Here is a 23,647-nt window from a genome sequence, read left to right on the forward strand (position 1 = left end):
GGGGTTCTCAAACTGGGGGTTGGGACCCCTCAGGGGGTCGTGAAGTTATTACATGGGGGATTGAGAGCTGTCAGCCTCCACCCCAAACCCCACTTTTCATCCAGCATTCATAATGGTGCTAAATATATTAAGAAGTGTTTTTAATTTACAAGGGGGGTTGCACTCTGAGGCTTGCTATGTGAAAGGGGTCACCAGTACAAAAGTTTGAGAACCACTGGTCTAGAGTAAGTCTGTTGGTAGGTAGGATAGTAGTAAGTTTGTTTTTGTCAAAGTAAGCAGAGTTTCTAACTTCAAGTGGGATTTTCTTTTTAAAGAGACTTAAAAATCATGAACTTTAAAATAAAAAAGACCCAGAATGTTTGGGGAGGGTTTGGTCTTCAGGTTTGAGTGTTTAGATTTCATGTTTTTAACTTTCCCTCCCTCCTTTCCTTGTTCCATGTTTTTAACTTTCCTTCCCTCCCTCCCCCTTCCTGCCCCCCCCCCCCCCCCCGCCAATCGTTAGGGCTAGAAATATCCTCTTCTAAAAAACAAAAGCTGAGATTTTCATAATTACCCTATTCCAGGAACTGGGGCTTTAGGAAATATACCAAATACTATAAGGCTTGTAATAAAATCATTAGAGTTGACAATATCGTATAATCTTTCTTTATATATTGGCTTTTCTATTGCAAGCTTTCTTGTAGAACACTTTCAAATAATAAAGCAATGCTTTTTCATCATATCTTTGCATTTTGGTCTCCGCTTTTAGTGTTGTGGAGCTGAATATTTGGTTCATAAGAATCCACAACTTTAATAAAGTATATTTACATAAAACCAAGCTTGGAATGGAAAATCTGATATGAAACTCAGAAAATTTGTCGATTGAGAACCTGCGTATTAAAATGCTTCTGTTTTTGTTATATTTGTGCTGTGTTCTTAAAATCAACTTTTAGTTTAAAAACTTTTTTGGATTGAGCAATAAGTGATAATTTGCGAGGTGGTTTGAAATTTTTTTGCTTTATGAAGCATCTATCAGGCCAGGTGTGTAGGGTTTTGTTTTTTTTTGTTTTTTTTTAAGGTAGTACACAAATGTATTCAAACATCTATTCTCCTATCACCATTTCAGCTAGAATTGTCATATGTAATTGACTAATAAAGGACTGATAAAGTGCAATGGAGCTGGCTGGCGTACGCTATAATTTTCCCTTTGTTAGTTCAGCAGTATATTTCCAGTTACATCAGAATCTTTCCTTTGAACTCCCACTTCCAGGGAAAACAGTTTATTAGAAGTAGGTTTAATTTTGTAAATAGAAAATGTTAATCTGTTTGTTCCTTCAACATTTTATATTCAACATTTTATATTCAAATACTATTTTCATTAACTGTGTTTATGTTTGTTAAACTAGCCAGATGCTGTTTTTGTTTTTTTTTAAAAAAAAGTGATTTTTCTCTGGCAGACTTAATGTATTATCTTGTAAGGAGACCTCTTAAATATGCATTGAAAATGAAACCTAAAGTTAGCCATGGCTTGTCTTAATAAGTGTTCCATTTGCAACCCACAAGTTGGCAAAATATCCATCTGTTCTACTTTAATAATAAATAGGGATGCAATTTGGTCACAGATTCCGTGACTTTACTGGACCTCCATAGCTGCAGCTGTCAACAGCGGGGGCAGAGCCAGGGCTGTGCCCTCCCCAGTGGCTGCAGCCAGACCCAGGGCTGTGCGCCCATTGCTTTGGCCAGAGTTGGGCTGCGACAGGGGCTGAAGCCGGCGCTGTGCCCCCCTCCAATGGCCGTGGCCTGTCCATGACTTTTACTAAAAATAACCATGACAAAATCTTAACCTTAATAATAAGCAACACTTCTTTAAAGAAACATCGGAGCAAAATATTTTAAAGTAACATCTTTACAAATTTGAATGTGCATTATTTGCAGAGTTGTTGACATGAACAAGAGAACCCAAACAGGCTTCTTCTGCCTACTGTCATGGTCTTGTAAATGTAGGTCTCATACTTCTTTCACCTAAACTCATCAGGTGGTTGCTTACTCCTTCCAATTGATTGTTATTGATAATCTCTAAAGGAGTCCCATCCTTAAATGACTGTAAGCCTTTGTCTACACTGGAAACTGAACGACAAAACTTTTGTCATTCATGGGTGTGAAAAAAACCACACACCGCGAACGACAAAAGTGTTGCTGACGAAAAGTGCCGATGTGAACAGCACTGACAAAGCTACCACCGCTTGTTGGGGGTGGAATTTTTTTGTTGGTGGGAGAGCTCTCTCCTGCCAACAAACAGCAGCTACACTGTGCCTTTTAGCGGCATAGCTGTAGTGGCCCAGCCGTGTTGCTGAAAGGTACATAGTGTAGACAAAGCCTTAGAGTAGTGATCAGGATGCAGGGCTTTGAGGTGATTTGGAGCTGGTGAGGAAAGAATTGGGGAATTACAAAGGCTATTAACAAGTACGGGAACTGATGAGGAGGGAAGACTTGATATTTGTAGAGAACTGTTGATCTTGTGAAAAAAGTTATAAAATTTTAATTAAGTAACTTAATTTACTTGTTTAATTGAGGTAAGTGCTAAAAAAGAATTATACTTAGTCTATAGATGGCCCTATTTTAAGGGAGATGTTTGACCCAGTTTGTCTGATTTCAAATTCACAACTAATTCCTTCAGTAGAAAAAACAAATAAAATGAAACATATGCTGTTTTTCTGTGGATTAAAGGCCTCAAAGATTAATTTTAAAAAATAGGCTTCTTTACAAGGTCTTAAATTACAAACACATTATTTGGCCAATCCCACCCGACCCTATTGCAGTCTCTGGAGGCATAGATGTTTCTGTAATAGATTTTCTTTGTTTTGCAGCTGCTGCGAGAGCTCAAGCATCCAAACGTCATTTCTTTGCAAAAGGTGTTTCTGTCTCATGCTGACAGGAAAGTGTGGCTTCTCTTTGACTATGCTGAACATGACCTCTGGGTAAGATGAATTGCTTGTAGATTATGGGTTTTGGGGTTTCAGTCAGGAACAGATAAACTGATAAATAATATAAGTGTACCACAACGGACAAACAATGTGTGGGGGGGAAAGATGTCTCATACTTTACATGGTGTTTGCTACATTGTTAATCTTTATTTTCAGAAGTAGTATTTAGACCTGCATTTTGCAGTGATATTTACAAAATTAATTACTGTAACATTTGTTCAGATATAGTGTATACCTTTCTAATCATGATTTTATTAATAAAAGCTTTTGTATTTTAGTTGGATTGCTGTAATTTTTGTCAGAAAATACCATTTGACATCCTTTAGAATGTAAGGAAAGACTCCGGGACACACACCATGTATCACAAACTGAGATCAGGGGTGAAGTACACTGGAACATGCCTCATGCTAACTTACACTATATCTGACCTGTGAATAAACCAAATAGGGTCAATCAAATTGTACAGACATAAAAAGTTCATTGACTTATTTCTGAGTTGGGGTCTTCCCGCTGATCTCATGTTCTCCCTCTACGGCTTCATCTTTTGTAAAATAACTAGCCTTTTTAGTTGTGAATTAAGTTTTTTTAAAATATAAATAAATGTACTGCATCCAGAGAAAATAAATAGTAATGCCAACAGAAGTGCCAGGCTCCCCTATGATTTTCATGTCATCAACTGGAAAATTTTACTGTGAGGTTGGTAAACAAGTATCCAAAACACCGTCATTCAGCTTGAGTTCACTGAAGTTTAATTTAAAGGGACAAAATAGATTTTGGTTTGGATTCTGAGCATAGCTGTCAAATCCTTTGACCTACTGTGACATTAATGAAAAAAAAAAGGTGTTACAGGGTTTCAAAAACAGGGACACAATGAAAATCTCAATGTTTGACGTGAGATGCGATTTACTTACATAAAGATTTCCATAACCCCTTTCATGATGTAGCATTTCTGCTCTCTGTAACTTATAATAATGGACAGTGAGATAAAAACACGTATATCTTGGATGGAAATAAATTTGAATCTAAAATGTGTGATGTGCCTTATAATTAGGTATAGTTTAGTAGGCTATGACTACGTGCAAAGAGAAACCATCCTCAACTATAACTTGACACAGGTGTTCTCTTCCAGTTTAGTACTTGTTATATTGCTGATACTAAAATTTAAAACTTTTAGGCTTACCTTTTACATTGGTATAAAAGTGGTTGTAATCATGGTATTTATCTTACAGACTACTAAATTCTGGAATATAGAGAGCATAAGGCTAATGTGTCTCCTTTTTCATGTTTTGTCCATGTTCATGAAATGATAAAGTACAGATGTTTAGGAACACTTGAGTAACTTTTTATTATGATTTTGAAGGATAGAAAAGTGGGCATTTAAAACCCCTCCCCCATAAAATTCTGAATTAGCTCAGAGCATTGTGATGGACAGTTATACCTTGGAGACACTGACCCAAATATCAGCAGCACATGAGCAACACCCAGCTTGAGGTCTCTTGCATTTTATGTAAACATCTAAATTCCCGGGCTGTTTTGTCTTCTGAATTATGACAGTACCTGAATGAAAAGAGTCTGGCTGTGTTGTGGTAGTGCCTAGAGGAGACTCTGACATTGTTCAGGCTCTACCATGCTAGGCACTATACAAACACATAACGGAGATAATCCCTGCCCCCAAGGTACTCGTAGAAAGGAGGAAATACTTGAAGTGGCAGCTAACACCATGATACCACCTCTTCTGTTGAAGGTGGTAGCATTGGACCGTCAAGCATCACAGTATATAGTCTAGAGGTCCTCTTGGACTTCATTGGTTCTGGGTATGCAAATAGTCACAGCCACAATAAACAGTTTCTATCTATGACTTACTCGATGATTATTAACTTTGGATGGATGGATTGTGAACCTGACAATGCTCATGGTGGAAGCAAACAGCTGCACACACATGCATATGCATTTCCTGGTCAAATTACTGTAAAAGAGTTTTTTAAAATTACAAACAAAAAAGTTTGATGCAAATATTGCTTTGCAGTGATTGTAACTCAAATATTGTGTTGCGCTAGTGTAAGAGAACCTGAAAGTGATATGGACTATAAACTGACTGATTTATTATTATTGTGCTGAGATGCAAAAAATAAATGGCATGTCTAAGGAGAATAGATTAGAGATGGATTCTTTTCGTTTTAATAAGCTACTGTGTTAATGAGGGATTGAGGAAATTGTTTTGAAAACAGACTTTTAAACTGGTAGTAACATTGTAAACAATTTTTTTGATTGTGGTAATTTATATAAAAAACTTCGTTGGGATAATGTCTATCATTTTAATTTCCTTATTAGTTCTTACTAGAAAATGAGTGTTTTGTATCGTAATACTTTAGATGCTGCTATTCTTGTAATAACTTTTAAATTACATGGTTTTAAAAATGTATAGCAATAAAAAAAGATTAAAAAAGCAACTGTCAAGCCTACATAGGGAATCACTGGAGGTTTCTCTTTTTTGTAAAACATTACTTTTTTTCTTGTTACTATTGATATTTTCTCTTCCAGCACATAATCAAGTTTCACAGAGCTTCTAAAGCAAACAAGAAACCAGTTCAGTTACCTCGGGGAATGGTGAAGTCACTATTATATCAGATCCTAGATGGTATTCACTACCTGCATGCTAACTGGGTCTTACACAGGGATTTGGTAAGTTGACCTGCAGTGGGGATTAACACGGGGTAGAAGATTTGAGAGCAAAGATTATTGTCTTTACCAGTAGTCATTAGCAAATAGACCTTTATGTGCTAAGAACGTAAACAAGTAACTATATGTGTATATATACTGTCCACTAAACCTTAATGAATAGACTTACACTATGTGTGTAAAGCCTGCTATTATTTGACATGCATTGGATGGTTCCATTCTTATAAAAATGATGCATGTCTGATTGGTTTTTATTTTGTTAAGTCATTAGGAGTTGCATGTATATGTAACTGGGGGTGGATATTTGGCTGTTAGCAACTTTTAAAGTAAAAAGGCATGCACACAATTTAAAAAAAAATTCTCTGTTAAAAATGTCAGAGGAGGTACTACTATATATACTTTGGAATATAAAACATGGAAGGTTATTCAAAAGCTACCAACGTTACTGCTCTGTAGATATTTTTTTTGAAGGCCTTTTGCGAATAGCCCTTGTTTATTATAAATACATTACAAGCAAAACTTTGACTGCCTGAACAAGTGTTTATTAAAAATCCAAGTAAATTGCAGTTAACATCTGAACTTGATAAACACTTTTTTCCATTTACTATATATTTAGTTGCCTCTGGAACATATGCTCATGACTTTTTGCATAGAATAATAATAGATGGTGTGTTTGACTGTTCCATCTTCAGAGTTAAAGCCTAAATTGCCCTTTCTTACTGCACAATTATCTGTAGCTTTTCTTCTTTTCTTCTAAAAGCCAGTAAATATAATGAGGTTTTTAATAGCACATTCTTTTCAAACTCTCTCTGAACATAATGCTGTAAATGATAATTTAGTTCCTAATCACTGAAATTTCAGTAATGCATAGAAGTAGCGTATATAGCTTCTGATGTAGAGCTAGTTTGACCCTTCACATACGCATGCCTACAGTGCTCGTGTTGATTTATACTTAATGCATTAAAGCCCATTTTAGCTACTGCAGTGTCAGTTTTTAGGCCTTTCATCTAGCTTTAATGATCCTCCTTAAAATGTAGTCAGTGATGGTTATTTTATCTTTCATGCTCATGCCTAGCAAATGTTTAAAATAGTGCCAATGGTACTGTGTAAATGGATGAAACAGTTTTATCCTCTCTGTAAAATTGAATTTTCAGAGAACTGAAAATGTAAGGAAACTTTATTCATGAAAGTAAATAATTGTACTGCGTGGATATTACTTATAATTCTCTGCCAGTGTTATAAACTTGAAAAAAGAAGCCTCAACCACTCAAAGGAAAATATTTCATTTTAAAATTTGTGGTTAATATTTTTTCATGATTTTTTTTATGAGCGAGAAGAGTAAACTTCAAAAGTATGTAGAAATACATAAGACATCCATTCTTGTAATTGTTTAGAAACATCTTGTTGCAAAAAACCCAAACAGCGTATTTTGGTTTGAAACTTTATGCCTGCTCCTTTATCTTTCAGTGTCTTTGTTAGAGTGGTAAAGAAAGCAAGAGAACTGTCCTCAAGAAGCTAAATGTTGCTACTGTTTGACTTCCTACAGTTTCAGGAAATGTATGAATAGCTTTAAAAAAAAAATCTTGATCTAATCAGAGTGCAAAAATTAATCATACATTGTGAACTGGATGGCTCGGGAGATGGGTAATTTATGACACAGCCTTTCACATCTAGGTCTGTGGTTTGAATATGATCTAAGTTGGTAGTTGCCAAAAGTTATTGCCAAAATCATGGCTATTTGGTGACCTATGTGAAATGAATTGGTGGTCTCAGTCTAGCATGCAGGTTTTCCCATTGCAAAAATCACCATTGCAACTGGCAGCCGCCTTTTAGTAGTTTGAGCAAAGAGGCCAAGGGTGGGCATGGAGACTGAGCTGCCTTTTCATTCCAAGATGCTGTGCCTACAGAACACTGCTGAGGTTCGTTTGCCAGAAAGTTATTTAATAGGTCTTTAGGTACCACTGTAATAAACATAACGAGCCTTGGGTCATATTGTGCTAGGCACTATACAAATAGAGTAGTAGACAGTCCCTGCCCTGAGGAGCTTCCAATCTAAACAGACAAGACAGAGACTGGGTGAGGAAAGGGATATAGCACACAAGCAGAGTGAACAATGTGGTGGCAGCAAATGTCATATTAGGGGCTACAATTTTTGTGTGTGTGGATTTAGTTCAGAGGGTATCAGTTAAATGAAAAGAAAAAGGGAGGGAAATGGGATTGAGGGGGACAATACAGGGGAGAAGAGAGGGCGTGGAATGAAGCTGAGGTGAAGAGAGTGTGAGGGAATGGGAGCATTAGCGGGACAGTTGGAGCAAACAGCTGATCAGCACAGGAAGTCCAGTTAAAATTGTAGAAAGTTGTTCACGTGTCTAAGGACCGAAAGCCCCTGCTTTGACTGCATTTGCCCCTGCTGGCTGGAGTCTCTGCCTGGCTCCTCTCTGCAGTTTTCTCCCAGGCTCATTTGATGAGGGAAGGGGAAGCATCACCTGGGTGCAAGTGTTCCCAGAGTTGAAGCGTGTCTCCTGCTCAGTTTTTGGACCAAAAGGGTGCTGGAAAGTAGGAGTAGCCGTGGTTGAACCCCATTTTACCCTCTCCCCTCCAGTACAGAAGCTTGTTCTGCAGCTGTCCATGCTATATACCTTCACACGCAGCTTCTGTTTCTGGGTTGTCAATCAGAAACATTCACCAGCAGAGAAAATCACTCAATTTAAAATGTACTTAAGTTACACTTTAGGGGATAATAGTGTATATATTACAGGTGTTTTCTTTAGTTATTCCGGGGCCATTGGAAAATTGTCTATCTTCTGTGGAGATTCTGTCTGTAAAATACTTGCTTGGTTCCTTTTTTGAATCAATGTTTCTGGCGTTTAATGAGGCAATACCATACTAGAGCAAACTGAGTTTGCAAAACAGAACTTGGGTGGGTCTGTGTCTCTAGCTATAAAAGACATAAAAGTTCATGCTTAATTTGGGAGTAGAAAATTGAATCCAAATGTCACCTATAAAAAATGTCTTTTGCCAGTATATCAGAGTGTGCAGGGCTAAAATGCCAGCCTTGTAACTCCACAGCAATCCATTAACTGAGTAAAATATTGCTCTCTGTTCCTTTTAAAAACTCTTTTTTTCACTGTAAGTCAAAATGCATTCTCTCTCTATCTCAATTGTAGGTATGTATAACTTGTACAGTAATGTGCAACAATAGCTTAAAATATTTATCTTCATTTTAAAACTATGTAGGAGAGGTGGGAGAAATTACAGAAGAGAATTCCAGTGATAGAATCATAGGACTGGAAGGGACATCAAGAGGTCACCTAGTCCAATCCCCCACACTCATGACAGGATTAAATATTATCTAGGCCATCCCTGACAGGTGTTTGTCTAACTTGCTCTTAAAAATCTCCAATGATAGAGTTTCCATAACCTCCCTAGGCAAATTATTCCAGTACTTAACTATCCTGAGAGGAAGTTTTTCCTAATATCCAACCTAAACCTCCCTTGCTGCAATTTAAGCCCATTGCTTCATGTCCTATCCTCAGAGGTCAAGGAGAAAAATTGTTCTCCCTCCACCTTGTAACAGTCTTTTATGTGGTTTGAAAACTGTTATGTTCCCCCTCAGTCTTCTCTTCTCCAAACTAAACAAACCCAGTTTTTTCAATCTTCCCTCATAGGTCATTTTTGTAGATCTTTAATTGTTTTTGTTGCTCTTCTCTGGACTTTCTCCAGTTTGTCCACATGTTTCCTGAAATGTGGCGCCCAGAACTGGACACAATACTCCAGTTGAGGCTAATCAGTGTGGAGCAGAGTGGAAGAATTACTTCCTGTGTCTTGCTTACAAGACTCCTGCTAATACACTCCAGAATGTTTGCCCTTTTTTTTTTTTTTGTGCAACGGTGTTACACTAACTTATATTTAGCTTGTAATCCACTATGACCCCCAGATCCCTTTCTGCAGTACTCCTTCCTAGGCAGTCATTTTCCATTTTGTATGTGTGCAACTGATGGCTCCTTCTTAAGTGGAGTACTTTGCATTTGTCCTTACTGAATTTTATATTGTTTACTTCAGGCCATTTCTCCAGTTTGTTCAGATCATTTTGAATTTTAATCCTATCCTCCAAAGCACTTGCAACCCCTTGCAGTTTGATATCATCCACAAACTTTGTAAGTGTACTCTCTGTTATTATCTAAAGCATTGATGAAGAAATTGAACAGAACCCAGAACTGATTTCTGTGGGACCCCACTTGATATGCCATTCCAGCTTGACTGTGAACCACTGATAACTACTCTCTGGGAATGGTTTTCCAACTAGTTATGCACCCACATTATCGTAGCTCCATCTAGGTTGTATATCCCTAGTTTTGTTTATGAGAAGGTATCAAGATGGTATCAAAAGCCTTACTGAAGTCAAGATACACCACATCTACTGTTCCTCCCCCCCCAATCCATAAGGCTTGTTACCCTGTCAAAAAAAGCTATTAGGTTGGTTTAACACGATTTGTTCTTGACATATTTGTGCTGTTACTTATCACCTTATTATCTTCTATTTGTTTACAAATTGATTGCTTAATTATTTGCTCCATTATCTTTTCAGGTACTGAAGTTAAGATGACTGGTCTGTAATTCCCCAGGTTGTCCTTATTTCCCTTTTTATAGATGGGCACTGTATTTGCCCTCTTCTAATCCTCTAGAATCTCTCCAGTCTCTTCCATGACTTTTCAAATATAATCAGTAGTAGCTCATAGCTCATAGTAGTAGCTCATATGCCAGCTCAGTATTCTAGGATGTATTTCATTCGGCCCTGATGACTTGAAGACCTTTAACGTATCTGAGTATTTTTTAACTTGTTCTTTCCCGATTAAAGCCTCCGATCCTACCTCATTTTCACTGGTGTTCACTATGTTAGACATCCGATCGCTGCTAACCTTTTTGGTAGAAGCTGAAACAAAAAAGTCATTTAGCGCTTCTGCCATTTCCACATTTTCTTTTACTGATTTTTAACAGTAACTGGCCTACCCTGTCCTTGGTCTTCCTCTTGCTTCTAATGTATTTGTAGAATGCTTTCTTGTTACCCTTTATATCTCTAGCTAGTTTAATCTTGTTTTGTGCCTTAGCCTTTCTAATTTTGTCCCTATATGCTTGTGTTTGTTTATATTCATCCTTTGTAATTTGACCTAGTTTCTACTATTTATAGGACTCTTTTTTTAGGGGGGGTTTCAGATCATTGAAGATCTTCTGGTTAAGCTCAGTTGGTCTCTTGCCATACTATCTATCTTTCCTACGCAGTGGGATAGTTTGTTCTTGTGCCCTTAATAATGTCTCTCTAAAAAACTGCCAAATATGTTGAACTGTTATTCCCCTTAGACTTGCATCCCATGGGATCTGACCTAACAACTTCCTGAGTTTGCTAAAGTGCATTCTTGAAATCAATTATCTTTATTGTATTCCCTCCTACCTTTCCCTCCTACCTTTCCTTAGAATCATAAACTTTATAATTTCATGACCACTTTCACCTAAGCTGCCATCTGCCTTTCAAATTCTCAACCAGTTCCTCCCTATTTGTCAAAATCAAATCTAGAACAGCCTCTCCTGTAGTAGCTTTCTCTATCTTCTGAACTAAAAAATTGTCTCCGGTACATTCCAAAAACTTGTTGGATAATCTGTGCCCTACTGTGTTATTTTTCCCTATTGATGTCTGGGGAGTTGAAATCCCCTATTACCACCAAGTCCTTTACTTTACATGATTTTGTTTGTTTTAAAAAAGCCTCATCCACCTCTTCTTTCTGGTTAGGTGGTCTGTAGTAAACCCCTACCATGACATCACCCTTGTTTTTACCTCTTTTATCCTTATCCAGAGTATTTCAACAAGTCTGTCTCCTATTTCCATCTCAACGTCAGTCCAAGTGTATACATTTTTAATATATAAGGCAATACCACCTCCCTTTTTTCCCTGTGTGACCTTCCTGAGCAATCTGTACCCTTCTATACCAATATTCCAGTCATGCATATTATCCCACCAGGTCTCTGTGATGCCAACTGAATCATAGAATCATAGAATATCAGAGTTGGAAGGGACCTCAGGAGGTCATCTAGTCCAACCCCCTGCTCAAAGCAAAGGACCAATCCCCAATTAAATCATCCCAGCCAGGGCTTTGTCAAGCCTGACCTTAAAAACTTCTAAGGAAGGAGATTCTACCACCTCCCTAGGTAACGCATTCCAGTGTTTCACCACCCTCCTAGTGAAAAAGTTTTTTCCTAATATCCAACCTAAACCTCCCCCACTGCAACTTGAGACCATTACTCCTCGTCCTGTCCTCTTCTACCACTGAGAATAGTCTAGAACCATCCTCTCTGGAACCACCTCTCAGGTAGTTGAAAGCAGCTATCAAATCCCCCCTCATTCTTCTCTTCCGCAGACTAAACAATCCCTGTTCCCTCAGCCTCTCCTCATAAGTCATGTGTTCCAGACCCCTAATCATTTTTGTTGCCCTTCGCTGGACTCTCTCCAATTATCCACATCCTTCTTGTAGTGTGGGGCCCAAAACTGGACACAGTACTCCAGATGAGGCCTCACCAATGTCGAATAGAGGGGGACGATCACGTCCCTCGATCTGCTCGCTATTCTCCTACTTCTACATCCCAAAATGCCACTGGCCTTCTTGGCAACAAGGGCACACTGCTGACTCATATCCAGCTTCTCGTCCACTGTCACCCGTAGGTCCTTTTCCGCAGAACTGCTGCCTAGCCATTCGGTCCCTAGTCTGTAGCTGTGCATTGGGTTCTTCCGTCCTAAGTGCAGGACCCTGCACTTATCCTTATTGAACCTCATCCGATTTCTTTTGGCCCAATCCTCCAATTTGTCTAGGTCCCTCTGTATCCTATCCCTCCCCTCCAGCGTATCTACCACTCCTCCCAGTTTAGTATCATCCGCAAATTTGCTGAGAGTGCAATCCACACCATCCTCCAGATCATTTATGAAGATATTGAACAAAACCGGCCCCAGGACCGACCCCTGGGGCACTCCACTTGACACCGGCTGCCAACTAGACGTGGAGCCATTGATCACTACCCGTTGAGCCCGACAATCTAGCCAACTTTCTACCCACCTTATAGTCCATTCATCCAGCCCATACTTCTTTAACTTGCTGACAAGAATACTGTGGGAGACCGTGTCAAAAGCTTTGCTAAAGTCAAGAAACAATACATCCACTGCTTTCCCTTCATCCACAGAACCAGTAATCTCATCAATGAAGGCGATTAGATTAGTCAGGCATGACCTTCCCTTGGTGAATCCCTGCTGACTGTTCCTGATCACTTTCCTCTCATGTAAGTGCTTCAGGATTGATTCTTTGAGGACCTGCTCCATGATTTTTCCAGGGACTGAGGTGAGGCTGACTGGCCTGTAGTTCTCAGGATCCTCCTTCTTCCCTTTTTTAAAGATTGGCACTACATTAGCCTTTTTCCAGTCATCCGGGACTTCCCCCGTTTGCCACGAGTTTTCAAAGATAATGGCCAATGGCTCTGCAATCACAGCCGCCAGTTCCTTTAGCACTCTCGGATGCAACTCGTCCGGCCCCATGGACTTGTGCACGTCCAGCTTTTCTAAATAGTCCCTAACCACCTCTTTTTCCACAGAGGGCTGGCCATCTATTCCCCATGTTGTGATGCCCAGCGCAGCAGTCTGTCTTCACGAACACGGTCAGCTCCCAGAGGCAAAAAAAGCATTGAGTACATTAGCTTTTTCCACATCCTCTGTCACTAGGTTGCCTCCCTCATTCAGTAAGGGGCCCACACTTTCCTTGGCTTTCTTCTTGTTGCCAACATACCTGAAGAAACCTTTCTTGTTACTCTTGACATCTCTGGCTAGCTGCAGCTCCAGGTGCGATTTGGCCCTCCTGATTTCATTCCTACATGCCTGAGCAATATTTTTATACTCTTCCCTGGTCATATGTCTCATGCCTTCCAACCAGCGGAGTCTCCTTCTGCTTTCTCCCCCCAGACACATCATCTGGTCCACTCTCCGCAATGGTACCTGTGGAGAGAACATGAAAGCGGTTAGTTACCTGTGTCCGCATTGCTGGAACCCGGACATTCCCCCTTCTTCTGGAGGTAACATGTTGCCAAGCTTCTTCACTGGCCTCTTGGCTCCTTCTTGTAAGCTTCTTTTTTATGTTTAAGATCCGCTAGGATTTCACCGTTAAGCCAAGCTGGTCGCCTGCCATATTTACTATTCTTTCGACACATCGGGATGGTTTGTCCCTGTAACCTCAACAGGGATTCCTTGAAATACAGCCAGCTCTCCTGGACTCCTTTCCCCTTCATGTTAGTCCCCCAGGGGATCCTACCCATCCATTCCCTGAGGGAGTCGAAGTCTGCTTTCCTGAAGTCCAGGGTCCGTATCCTGCTGCTTATCTTTCTTCCCTGTGTCAGGATCCTGAACTCAACCAACTCATGGTCACTGCCTCCCAGATTCCCATCCACTTTTGCTTCCCCCACTAATTCTTCCCGGTTTGTGGGCAGCAGGTCAAGAAAAGCTCCCCCCCAGTTGGCTCCTCTAGCACTTGCACCAGGAAATTGTCCCCTACGCTTTCCAAAAACTTCCTGGATTGTCTATGCACCACTGTATTGCTCTCCCAGCAGATATCAGGAAAATTAAAGTCACCCATGAGAACAAGGGCATGCGATCTAGTAGCTTCTGCGAGCTGCCAGAAGAAAGCCTCATCCCCCTGGTCCGGTGGTCTATAGCAGACTCCCACCACTACATCACTCTTGTTGCTCACACTTCTAAACTTAATCCAGAGACACTCAGGTTTTTCTGCAGTTTCGTACCGGAGCTCTGAGCAGTCATACTGCTCCCTTACATACAGTGCTAGTCCCCCACCTTTTCTGCCCTGCCTGTCCTTCCTGAACAGTGTATAACCATCCATGACAGTACTCCTGTCATGTGAGTTATCCCACCAAGTCTCTGTTATTCCAATCATGTCATAATTCCTTGACATCACCAGGACCTCCAGTTCTCCCTGCTTGTTTCCAAGGCTTTGTGCATTCGTGTATAAGCACTTGAGATAACCTGCCGATCGCCCCTCATTCTCAGTATGAGACAGGAGCCCTCCCCTCACAGACATTCCTGCCTGTGCTTCCTCCCGGTATCCCGCTTTCCCACTTACCTCAGGGCTTTGGTCTCCTTCCCCCGGTGAACCTAGTTTAAAGCCCTCCTCACTAGGTTAGCCAGCCTGCTCGCGAAGATGCTCTTCCCTCTCTTCATAAGGTGGAGCCCGTCTCTCTCCAGCACTCCTCCTTCATGGAACACCATCTCATGGTCAAAGAACCCAAAGCCTTCTCTCCGACACCACCTGCGTAGCCATTCGTTGACTTCCACGATTCGACGGTCCCTACCCAGGCCTTTTCCTTCCACGGGGAGGATGGACAAGAGCACCACTTGCGCCTCAAACTCCTTTATCCTTCTTCCCAGAGCCACGTAGTCTGCAGTGATCTGCTCAAGGTCATTCTTGGCAGTATCATTGGTGCCCACGTGGAGAAACAGGAAGGGGTAGCGATCCGAGGGCTTGATGAGTCTCTGCAGTCTCTCCGTCACATTGCGAATCTTAGCCCCCGGCAAGCAGCAGACTTCTCGGTTTTCCCAGTCAGGGCGGCAGATAGATGACTCAGTCCCCCGGAGGAGAGAGTCCCCGACCACCACCACCCACCTCCTTCTCTTGGGAGTGGTGGTCGTGGAACCCCCCATCTCAGGACAGTGCATCTCATGCCTTCCAACCAGCGGAGTCTCCTTCTGCTTTCTCCCCCCAGACATATGATCTGGTCCACTCTCCGCAATGGTACCTGTGGAGAGAACATGAAAGCGGTTAGTTACCTGTGTCCGCATTGCTGGAACCCGGACATTCCCCCTTCTTCTGGAGGTCACATGTTGCCAAGCTTCTTCACTGGCCTCTTGGCTCCGCTGTGCAACCTGCTCTAAATCTTTAGAGCTTTGTGCCCGTAGAAGCATATCCTGACTTTTGTCCAGAAAATCCTCCGTTTCTCCTATGCAACGCAGGGTCGTTATCTGTTGCTCCAGACCTTCAATCTTCTCTTCCAATATGGAGACCAGCTTGCACTTTGTACAGACAAAGTCGCTTCTGTCCTGTGGAAGAAAGACAAACATGGCACATCCAGTGCAGGTCACAACAGCTGGAAACCCCCCCCCCCCCTTCCATATCACCTTCCTACTATGAGCTTCCTCAGAGAAGTTGGCAAGATGTAAGCCTCACTGGGCTCACTCCAGGCGAACTCCCAGGCAAACTCCTGCTGTGTACTGCTCTGCTGGTTCGCCTCCGCTCAGCTAGTTCGCGAAGCTCTGACTATTTTTAAACAGCCAGGCTTCCCTGAAACAAACAGACAGCCCCAGTGCCCGCCCCCTGCAGGCTACCAGCCAATCAGGCACTTGCTCAGGCTCTCACACTGCCCTCCCAGCAAACACACACTCGGATATTCACCAATCCCAGGCAAACTCGATTTAACAGGTCTTCACTAGACCCATTAAATTGACCGCTGATGCTTCGATTGCCACAATGTCGATCCTCCAGTAAATGTTGACAGTTTTCTTATAATTGGCTATGGATTAAACTTGGAGTAAAGCGTTTCAGTGAATCTAAGCAGTGGACTCTAGGGTGTTTAAATGGCATGGGTGGTGTTGCCTACAACCTATTCGTAATAGACCTTAGGTAGTTTACAAAAGTAAAACTTAGTAGCATTAAGCTTAAGTACAATTAAGTATGTAAGTGCACCAGAATAAGGAGAATGGACTTCAAAAAAGTAGACTTTAACAAACTTTGTGAACTGGTAGGTAAGGGCCAATGAAAAGAAAATCTAAGGGATGAAGGAGCTCAACGAGCTTGTGTTAGTGTTGTAGCCATGGTGGTTCCAGAATATTAGACAGGGTCTGATCTGAAGAAGAGCTCTGTGTAAGCTCAATAGCTTCTCTCTCACCAACAGAAATTGGTCCAATAGGAGATAGTACCTTACCCTCTTGTCTCTCAGGAGAGCTGGAAGTTTCACAGACACAATATTGAAGGCAGAGTAGCAAACTATTCTGATGTGAAGGCAAGATAGGAAGATTAATAAGAGGCCAATATGGCTCCATCAGGAGCTCTTTAATGACCTAAAAGTCAAAAGGGAATCCTACAAAAAATGCAAACATGAACAAATTGCTAAGTATAAGTGCAAGAGAACAGCACAAGCATGTAGGGACAAATCAGAAAGGCTAAGGCACAAAATGAGTTACACCTAGCAAGGGACATAAAAGACAATGGAAAGGTTTTATAAATATATTAGGAACAAGAGAAAGACAAAGGTAGGGCCACTACTTAGTGGGGAAGGAGAGTTAATGATGGATGACATCAAGAAGGCTGAGGTTTGTCTGGTTTTGCCTCTGTTTTCACTAAAAAGGTTTATTGTGACCAGATTAACACAGCTAATATTAGGAAGCAGAAATTAACACAAGTTAGAACAGGGAAAGAACAGGTTAAAGAATATTTAGATAAGATAGGTTTATTCAAGTTAGTACCCTCGGGTGCTTAAAGAACTAGCTGAAGCAAGTTTCAGAGTAGCAGCCCTGTTAGTATGTAACCACAAAAAGAACAGGAGTACTTGTGGCAGTACTTAGAGACTAACAAATTTATTAGAGCATAAGCTTTCGTGGGCTACAGCCCACTTCATCGGATACATAGAATGGAACATATAGTAAGAAGATAGATATAGATATATATAAATACACACACACACACACGCACACAGAAGGTGGAAATTGTCATACAATCTGTAAGAGGCTAATTAATTAAGATGAGCTATTATCAGCAGGAGAAAAAAACTTTTGTAGTGATAATCAAAATGGCCCATTTAGACAGTTGACAAAAAGGTATGAGGATACTTAACACGGGGAAATAGATTCATTATGTGTAATGACCAGCCACTCCCAGTCTCAGTTCAAACCCAAGTTAATGGTATCTAGTTTGCCTATTAATTCAAGCTCAGCAGTTTCTCGTTGGAGTCTGTTTTTGAAGCTTTTCTGTTGCAAAATTGCGACCCTTAAGTCTTTTACTGAGTGGCCAGAGAGGTTGAAGTGTTCTCCTACCAGTTTTTGAATGTTATGATTCCTGATGTCAGATTTGTGTCCATTTATTCTTTTGCGTAGAGACTGTCTGGTTTGGCCAATGTACATGGCAGAGGGGCATTGCTGGCACATGATGGCATATATCACATTGGTAGATGTGCAGGTGAACAAGCCCCTGATGGCGTGGCTAATGTGATTAGGTCCTGTGATGGTGTCACTTGAATAAATATGTGGATAGAGTTGGCATCGGGCTTTGTTGCAAGGATAGGTTCCTGGGTTAGTGTTTTTGTTGTGTGGTGTGTGGTTGCTGGAGAGTATTTGCTTCAGGTTGGGAGGTTGTCTGTAAGTGAGGACTGGTCTGTCTCCCAAGATCTGTGAGAGTGAGGGGTCATTTTTCAGGATAGATTGTAAATCTTTGATGATGCGCTGGAGAGGTTTTAGTTGAGGGCTGAAGGTGATGGCTAGTGGCGTTCTGTTATTTTCTTTGTTGGGCCTGTTCTGTAGTAGGTGACTTCTGGGTAGTGAAGCAGTTTCAGAACTATTAGCAATTTATCTTCAAGAACTCACAGAGGGGGGTGAGGTCCCGGAAGACTGGAGAAGGGCAAACACAATACGTACCTTTAAAAAGGGAAGCAAAGAGGACACATGAAATTATAGATCAGTCAGCGTACCTTTGATACCTGGAAAGAAACTGGAACAAATTATTGAACAATCAGTTTGTAAGCACTTAGAGGATAATAGGAGAAGTAATAGCCAACATGGATTTGTCAAGAGCAAATCATGCCAAACTAACCCAATTAACTTTTTTGACATGATTGGCCTACTGAGTAGCGTGGAAGCAGTAGATGTGATATATCTTTTAATAAGGCTCAAGTAACTTGTGACGTTCCCATAAGCAAACCAGGGAAATATGGTATAGTTGAAATTACTAAAAGATGGTGAACAATTGATTGAAAAACTGCACACAGGCTACTGCTATACTATGCGCTAAAGTTGTGATTCTCCTGCTTGTGCACACATCTAGTGGAGTCCCACAGGGGTCAGTTCTGGGTCTGGTATTTAGTCAACATTTTCATTAATGACTGGGATAATAGAGTGGAGAATATGGAGAATATAAAATTTGGGGATGATGACAAGCTGGGAAGGGTTGCTCGCACTTTGGAGGACAGGATTGGATTTCAAAACAACCTTGATAGATTGGAGAGTTGGTCTGAAATACAAAATTCAGAAAAGACAAGGGCCAAGTACTATTGTTAGAAAGGATAGTCGGTAGTAGTGCAGTAAAGAATCTGTGGGTTATAATGGTTCACAAATTGAATATGAGCCCACAAATTGGGACAAGCAGAAATGGGCTTAGTCTGCAGCAAGAGATATTTAGGTTAAAATATTAGGAAAAACGTCCTAACTATAAGGGTCGTTAAGTTCTGGAATTGGCTACCAAAGTATGTTGTGGAATCCCTGTCAGTGGAGGTTGTTAAGAACAGGTTAGACAGATAACTATCAGGAATGGTCTAGGTATACTGGATCCTGCCTGGCTGGACTAGGTAATCACTCAAGGTCCCTTCCAGCTCTACATTTCTGTGAGTCTATGTGCAAGTATATTGTAAATGGTGTAGAGTTGGGTTCTTTTCTGGGACACTAGTGACATAAATTCAAAAAGTCAAAGCATATTTAGGTAATGGTATTTTTTAATTCTCTCTCTAGTATAGAATCCATGGAAGGGGTAATTGGAAGAAGCAGCTGATGTGAGGGAGATGCCTACTACCCGAGGAACAATATTTTTGAAAGAACATAAATGTAGTTTCACCTTTTTGTAAACTTTTATAATGCGTACCTCTAAATTACTTAGCAAATAAATGTCAAAGTTCACTTAGATGTAAACTGTTTATATATTGATTTGACACTCTGCTTTTGATGTCATGACTGACAGCAATTCAAAGGCAGTTGGTTTACTAATGCTCTGTCTGTAACGTGGAGGTGAATAGGAATGGCTTTTTAATTCTCAGTGAGCTTGTCTTAAAGTACCTCTTATCATTTTAATAGCATAGTGCATTTAAATCGGATGATTAAGAGCACATTTATTATAACAATGCAATTGGGTGGCATAAAATGTCTAATATAATTATAGGTGCCAGTCCTATACTCAAAGAGCTAATCTCACACTTTAAAGTCACAAAGTAAGAAAAGGACTGATCATAGATATACACTAGAACCTCAGAGTTACAAACTCCTCGGGAATGGTGGTTGGTTGTAACTCTGAAATGTTCATAACTCTGAACAAAACGTTGTGGCCGTTCTTTCAAAAGTTTCAATTGAACATTGACTTACTACAGCTTTGAAACTTCACTGCAGAAGAAAAATGCTGCTTTTAATCATTTTAATTTAAATTAAACAAGCACAGAACCAGTGTCTTTACCTTATAAAGTCTTTTTTATTAAACTTTCCCTTTATTATTTTAGTAGTTTGTTTAACACAGTACTATACTGTACAGTATTTGCTTTTTTTTCCCTCCCCCTCTGTCTGCTGCCTGATTGTGTACTTCTGGCTGCAAAGGAGGTGTGTGGTTGACAGGTCAGTTTGTAACTCTGGTGTTCTACTGTACCTATTCCAGCCTATACTCTCCTTAACAGCCTTAGAGAAGAGAGACAAAAAATGGGCTTTGCAGCATGCCTGGAATACTAATGTTCTGGACTCTAGTAGATCACAAGAGGTGGAAGGTGGAAGTGAGCTCCAAAACAAGAGACCCGCTACCCCCGCACACAGAGAAGGCTCTGCCAGCATCTCTCTCACTTTCTATTAAGGGAGCTTGAGCTCAAGTTCCCCTTGCTGATCTCAACTGTACCTAATATATTATGAAAAGAGATAAATTCTCAGGTAACCAGGTCTCAAATAATGTAGGCCTTTATGCTTTAAAAGTAGCACCTTGAATTCCACCCAGAAGCTTATTGGAAATCCGTGTAGGTCACAGTGCACTGGTCTGATGTTCATCTCAGATTAAACAGGCTGTAACATCCTGCGCTGTATTCAGTTTCTGAATGATCACAAGATGTATCTCCTGTAGAATGCATCAAAGCAATCTAATCTCATGGTGACAAAGGTATGGCTATTTGTGAGAAGTTCTCACTGCAAGGCACAGATGGAGAAAAACATTCTTAGACACAGCTACTAGCTGAGCATCGAGGAGCAGCCCTGGATCAAACCACCAAGTATGCTCTTCTCTTACCAAATAGTAGCCATACTTACTCAATAAAGGCTGCTGACATAACTCTTCTAGCTGCTTCCCCAAGGCCGTCAACATTATCCATATTGAGTCACAGCCAGCTAATGATAGTCTAGACATTGGATAGTTTGTTACTACTACAGCTGGGTCAGAGGTGACAAAGATGTAGAACTGGGTGTTAGTAGCATATTAAGTGCAGTGCAGCCCTTATCTTCTCCCTGGTTCTCTGAGGCCTCATGTACACATTGAACAAGATCAGCGACAACGTAGACCATTGTGATGCCTTACTAGAGAGAACCCTTGAGCAGGGGAAACAATTTCCCACACCTACCCTTAGGCTTATCTCAAAATGACAGGAATAGAGCCACTCAGCAGCTCCATCCATTTCTGTTCATGTCCACTAACTAGACAACATTTTTTTTCATAGTCAGTGATACCAAAGGTTTCTAACAGAATCCAAATGAATCTACAGAGACGCTTTATTTTTGCTCATTTCAAGGAAGAAATCAACGTACGCAAACCAGGTAGTTTCTATCCCATATTAAAACCTGTAACTGGATTGATAGGGTTCAAAGAAATCTGAGGAAGCAATAAACTGCCCAAGTTGTCCTGCCATAACCTACAAGTGCACAGTTTGTAAAGAAAGCTGGAGGAAGCATATGTGTATTTAGTTTGTTGTGAAACTACAAAAAGAGTGAAGTGTTAGCTTTAATTGTCAAGTACTGTACTAGATTTCAAGGTATTTGAATTATGTCAACAGTTACCTTCCTATCTGTGTCCTTGTAGGAGTTCATGAATGTGTTTAGTAAAGTGTTTTCTTATTTAGTCTGTTAGAACCTTTGTTTCTCTGTGTTAGAATTAATTCTGATTTTCAAACACTATTGTCAAAATAGTATCTTGTGAATAGCTTTTTAAATGTTGTTGTCCTCCGGGAGCAGAGCCTTGTTCGCTGCCTGTCTTGCCGTTTTGGATTGCTTTCTCACTTTTTCTTTTTGGAATGACTTTAATGCTCATAAGATCAGCACTCTTCTACGCAGAAAAATAACTGTAAAAATGACCTGATAGGGTTCCATGTTTGTATCAGTTATTCTTTATAAAAAATATTGCTTTTGCAAGTAAACACTTCCCCCTCCCCCCAACTACCAGCCATATAGCTCAATCAGAGATTTAAGTCAGACTATTTCCTTTCTTCTTGCACATCCCCAGCAATGGTTCTGTAGGCCAAACCCTGTTCTCAGTAATACCCATGGAACCTTGTTTGAACTGTAGCTGATTAGAATCTGATAACACATTCTGTTGATGCACAGGAAAAAATAATATCTAGCTCAGTGTTCTGGTCATTCCCTCTGAAGCATCTGGCACTGGCCACTGTGAAGACAGGATACTGGGCTAGGTGGACCATTGGTCTGATCCAGTGTGGCCATTCTTACGTTCTTATTTAGCTGACAAGAGAAACGCTAACATCTGAAAAGCTTAGTTTAAGTCTTCACTAGCCATAGTTACAAATCTTTAATAAAATTTTTGAATTGTATCACCTTAACTCTGAATTTCCTCTACCTAAATGAAAAATCATAGTGTGTGTGGGGGGCAGGTTTTATGAGTAAATAGGTGACTATAGGCAATGGCAGAGTAAAAATTTTCATATAGACTATATCATATTGAACAAGTGAGGCAAGCAGGCCTACCAGGGAGTCTTGTTTGACGACAAGCAATGAATAGAGAGGACTTTGCAGTCACAGGAAACAAATCCCAAGAAGCTCAATAAATGCAATATTTTTTACGATATAATGCTCTTTAATGATTGATTGACCTTCGTGAATAGGTGATGTTAGGAAAAGGAACTTGAGCCAGTTCAGGAGTAAGCTCTATTGATTATCTTTCCTGAATGAGTAAAGTTTAAGCAGTACTGCAGAGGAAAATAAATAAATTGAACCTAATCTCCATACTGATATCTCAGTGGTATGGACTTTCTCATTCCAGCCCACACTTTTAAGGTCCCAGCCTTATCCAGGTGCCTTAGGGGAGGACAAATCAGACTACTTATCCTCACATCAGTTTTTAAAGAAATTCCTAAAAGCAATGGAACTGATCAGTCTTCCTCTGATGTATTGACTTCTAATTTGGAACCTAAGTCCATCAGTAGCTTGCTTCTTAACTGCTCAGACAATATCACTATTTCCTTTCCATAAATGTGAGTAGTCTCAAAACAGTTACATCCTTGAAGTATTTCTGAACTAGGAACAATGTCTGTCAAGCCCTAATACTGTGTTTTACAATGACAAGTTGGCGCTGAGGATAAATTTTCCTTCATTCACAAAGATGGCTTTTTGATAGATAGCTTTACTATTTCTGCCTGAAGCCTGAAAGAGCGAGAGCAGCACAATCTAGATCAGTGGTCTCCAAACTTTTTTGATTGCGCACTCCTACCAGTAAAAATGTTTTGAGCGCTCACCCCCAATGTATATATATTTATTTATCAATTATATACATGTACTATTGTACTAATATATTACGTACATTATAAAACATACACAAAAAATAGAAATTAAAACAGGATGAGATAAAGATGAAATAAACAATATTTTTAAAATTTATTTTATTAACGGTACAAAACCCCTTTTTGCTCACTAAAAATTATTATTAATAATTTTTAGTGAGCAATGTGATTTGAATATGCTTCAT

At 40.3% G+C, this 23,647-nt stretch overlaps 1 protein-coding gene across 4 annotated transcripts in view; it reads left to right on the top strand.

Annotated features, from left to right (window-relative positions):
• CDK8 (cyclin dependent kinase 8) overlaps window positions 1-23,647 on the top strand; it is a 206,385-nt gene that overhangs the window by 109,827 nt on the left and 72,911 nt on the right. For 3 of the 4 annotated variants that reach the window (XM_048846242.2, XM_048846234.2, XM_075127517.1), the window contains 2 exons: window positions 2,847-2,957; window positions 5,505-5,645. In XM_048846242.2, coding sequence (XP_048702199.1) covers window positions 2,847-2,957; window positions 5,505-5,645 — 252 coding nt within the window. Of the gene's footprint in view, window positions 1-2,846; window positions 2,958-5,504; window positions 5,646-23,647 lie in introns of those variants that run through there. The other variant, XM_048846246.2, reaches the window with a different exon arrangement.

This window comes from Caretta caretta, chromosome 1 (assembly GCF_965140235.1).
Source record: "Caretta caretta isolate rCarCar2 chromosome 1, rCarCar1.hap1, whole genome shotgun sequence".
Classification (NCBI taxonomy): Eukaryota; Metazoa; Chordata; order Testudines; family Cheloniidae; genus Caretta; species Caretta caretta.